This window comes from Morone saxatilis, unplaced genomic scaffold (genome assembly GCF_004916995.1).
Source record: "Morone saxatilis isolate NCDOM2014 unplaced genomic scaffold, NCSU_SB_2.0 Contig17, whole genome shotgun sequence".
NCBI lineage: Eukaryota > Metazoa > Chordata > Actinopteri > Moronidae > Morone > Morone saxatilis.
Genome location: NW_023339729.1, coordinates 28,669,052 through 28,672,593, shown reverse-complemented (window position 1 = coordinate 28,672,593; position 3,542 = coordinate 28,669,052). Strand labels below are relative to the sequence as shown.

Below are 3,542 nucleotides of genomic sequence, written 5' to 3'. Positions count from 1 at the left end.
TCTCTCTCTCTCTCTCTCCCCAAAGATAGTTATCATTTTAGAGAGACTTGCTTTCCGTTGTGTTTATATCAGCTATTTAAAATGGTACTTCTGCGAGCCTCTTATCTGTACCTTTTCGTGTGTGATGTGAGTACACGTGTGTGTGAATGTGAGACAACACGACATTTGAACATAACAGTTTTTTTTTTTCTTCCCCTTTGAAGACAATGGCCCGTACTCAGGTAAAAGGCTAATGAGTATATATTTAAATTTTAGGCAACAATATTATTCTCTTTTACTATTCAGATCGGTCATTGTACAGCTCCATCACCACACAATACAGTATACTTTTACTTTTTTCTTGTATATTTGATTTGTATATTGAAATATATGTATGTGAGGATGTGTATATTTCAATATATTTACTAATTGCATATTGAAATGTTATATTTCAGTATTATCGTTTTTGTTGGAGAGGTAAGAGCTCTTCCCAGTCCGTCACATGGACCGCTGCTGTAATTTAGTGCTTTAGTGGTTGAGGTCAACTTCACATCTCTGAATTCAACCCAGACGGTGACATGTTGGACCTCTTGATGAATAAAGAGGGTTTCGATCAGTCTCTGCGATAACCAGAGCAGTGGCCCCGCTTGTGTTCAATAACGGCCTTGTTTCTTTGTTTTTGTTTTTGGCCATGCTGTACCAGTCTGGGCAGAGAAGTGACCTAACTGAACATTTTTGAATTTGTCTGCTTTTGGTTTTACCTTCTTGCTCTTGATGTGAAGCTTATTTTATTAATTATTGATGACTTACTGGTGATAGATATGAAATGTGTGCAGCCGGGGCGGGGGTAGATGGCCATTTGTAAATAATTTACAGAAGATGACTGTTGAGGAGGCACATAACACTTTCATAAGAACTCCATAGAGGCTTTGTAGACAGTGTTTCAGACAGTAATGACACAGGTTCAGTTTCAATGAGATTTTTTGATTCCTTTTAATAGATGAGAAGTGTAAATGTGAGGAATCAAGGAAAGACTACTGAGAACCACAGGAACTCCTGTACAGAGAGGACACAGTGTTTACAGACTGTTCATACATCTCCAGGCTCTCAGTGCTTTGTACCTGAGAGGACAGAAGTAATCCGTCTGTAAACCAGTTAAGCAGAAAGCAGCAAAACCGGTTTTGTGCTTAATGTCTGTGTGAATTGTCACAATAAAGCTGGTGTTCAGGAAAGATCCGTTATGTGCATATATGATTGTTTTAAAGCTGTGTTTACAGAAAACCAATATTGCAGTTTCATAAAGAAGGGTATAAAAGAAAAGCGCTCAAAATCGATGAAACGGAGGCCAATATATCCAGACTTTTAGGCTCTAGTATGACTCAAAGTCCAAAAACATAATCCTGCCCACCCCATCATGCAACTCATCATCCTCATCTTTGAGTTGACCCTCCCTGCCTGATAAATGTCCTCATCTTTCAAACTCAACACCCTCACATCCCAGCCTTTGTAACACAGGCTTTCCATTTAAATTTCCGTATCAAAATACAATACCAATCATATTCTCAGACTTGATGAAGCTTCTTCGTTATGCATCCGTCATCAGGCAGAGTCGGACTTCCCATGATGAGATTTTGATCTTGAAAATCTGTTTAGTACCCGTTTAAGATGCATTATGTCTCATCTGCCCCACAGTGTTCCTTTATATTGTTGAGAAACAAACTACTGGGTTACCCATGAACCACAGTACCAACTGTTCGGTTTTTGTCCAGAGCTCAGCTGACACTTTGTGGAATCAGACACTGAAGAGACAAAGGATTCTTTAAATTACCCCTGTGTCTTAGAGAAGTAGTATAGTATAGTATTTGTCTTTTTAGCCAACACTGTTAACTCTATGCCTTTCATGTGACTGTGCACAGCCATAAAGGTCCATAGTGGCTTTACATTGTCCTTTAACCGCAAATTACATTAACAGTACCATGTAGCGGTATTTAAGGTATTTGAAAGTATTGTCCAAACTGTTCCAGACAGCCATTTATTTCCATACAATATATATATATATATATACCATACTAATCCAGCCAATATCAAGATATTTTTTGTAAAGGTATCATTATTATGACCGAGGCAGGGCAAATCAATCTGCAATCTGCACCCTGAAAACATATTTTCTTAGTCAGCTTCTTACTGTGTCTTAATCACTGTGAGCAGGGATACATTGAAGAAAAGTGATGCCATGTGTTTTGGGTGTTAAACTCTGACTTAATAACACTTATCCTCCTGGTATCATATATATATATTATAAATAAATACTTAAGATTTGAAACCAAGTTTTTAAGGGCTTTAAACCAAAGTATCAGTAACAGGAAGAACTCAATACGAAATGTTCATTAAGCAGCTTTCCAGAGTAGAGACTTAATTATTCAGTGAATCAGCAGCAATCTTAATTAAGTTTTTAAGCACAAATGGCAAAATCCAGTTTCTCAATGTGAATATTTTCCTTTTCACTTTCCTAACTCAATATATTTTAGTTTTGGACAAAACAAGACATTTGACTGTGTCACTTTGGAGCTTCAATCAGTCAATTTATGCAGACATGAAGGAAAATAATTAGTCTCTGCTTCACTCCAGAGTCTGGGCTAATTAATTTTCAGAGCATATCTATATATAGCAAGTAAAAAGAAACCACTGGCTACCTAAAATAGTAACACCAACCTGAAAATGCTTAAAAAAATAGAATAGAAAATGTTTTTTTGTCTGCAAATGTATAAAATCATTTTAGTTAAGAGACCCAACCGCAGTGGTGTGGTCCTTTAAAGTAAGTTTTGTTGTTTTGTTTTGTAGAGCATCTCCCATTATAACTCAAAACACAGCTCAGTTTTCATATATTGTCTGAACTATGCAAACACACTGTAGACCATAATCAGCCCATATCAGAGGAGCAGTAATAATCTCCACCCTCACACGTCTGAGCAGCATGATGGATTAATGATGGCTGATTCTTGACCAGCCTTCCTAAATCTCGCTGCTGCAGCACTAACAGGCACATATCATCTGTCCGCCGTTGGTCCACTAGTTGTAGTCCACTACAGCCTGGTGCCAGCTCAGCCCCTCCCTCCCTGCGAGCTTCAGGCGGACGCTGGTCCTCACTGCAGTCCGCAGTAAACCCACCGGCGCCCGTCAGAGTGCAGCAGACTGCAGTCTCCATCACATTCCTCCTCCTCATCCTCCTTCTCCTCCTCCCTGCGCTCCTCTGGCAGGTGGAAAGGACACACACGCATACACACGGGGCCGGGACAATGTGAGTATCAGCTCTTGTATATTATTATAGTTTAAATAAATATCACACAGGTAGGTTGTGCGCAGTTCCTCCAGAAGTGTTGGACCATAGCGGATGCCTATTTTAGCGACTTTTCCGCAGCGTCATGGACAGGTAAAGTTGCGATCATTCGGTTGTGCGTGCATAGAAAGCTTTCCTTTTTATTCAGTATTTGCACAGGCTGCTGTAACACTTGTAAAGCCATAAATACAGCAGCAGACTGACATGAGCATGTACTGGCTGGTTG

General features: G+C 39.4%; 2 protein-coding genes across 3 annotated transcripts in view; one reads left to right on the top strand and one right to left on the bottom strand.

Moving 5' to 3' along the window:
• LOC118327159 (bifunctional apoptosis regulator-like) overlaps positions 1-3,542 on the bottom strand; it is a 337,943-nt gene that overhangs the window by 225,975 nt on the left and 108,426 nt on the right. The gene's annotated exons all lie outside the window — the stretch shown is intronic.
• The window catches only part of soul5l (heme-binding protein soul5, like), a gene marked incomplete in the record, with an annotated part of 6,892 nt that continues 6,421 nt past the window's right edge, over positions 3,072-3,542 (top strand). The window contains 1 exon segment of the mRNA XM_035660428.1: positions 3,072-3,277. Within this exon segment, the coding sequence (XP_035516321.1) occupies positions 3,276-3,277 (2 nt within the window).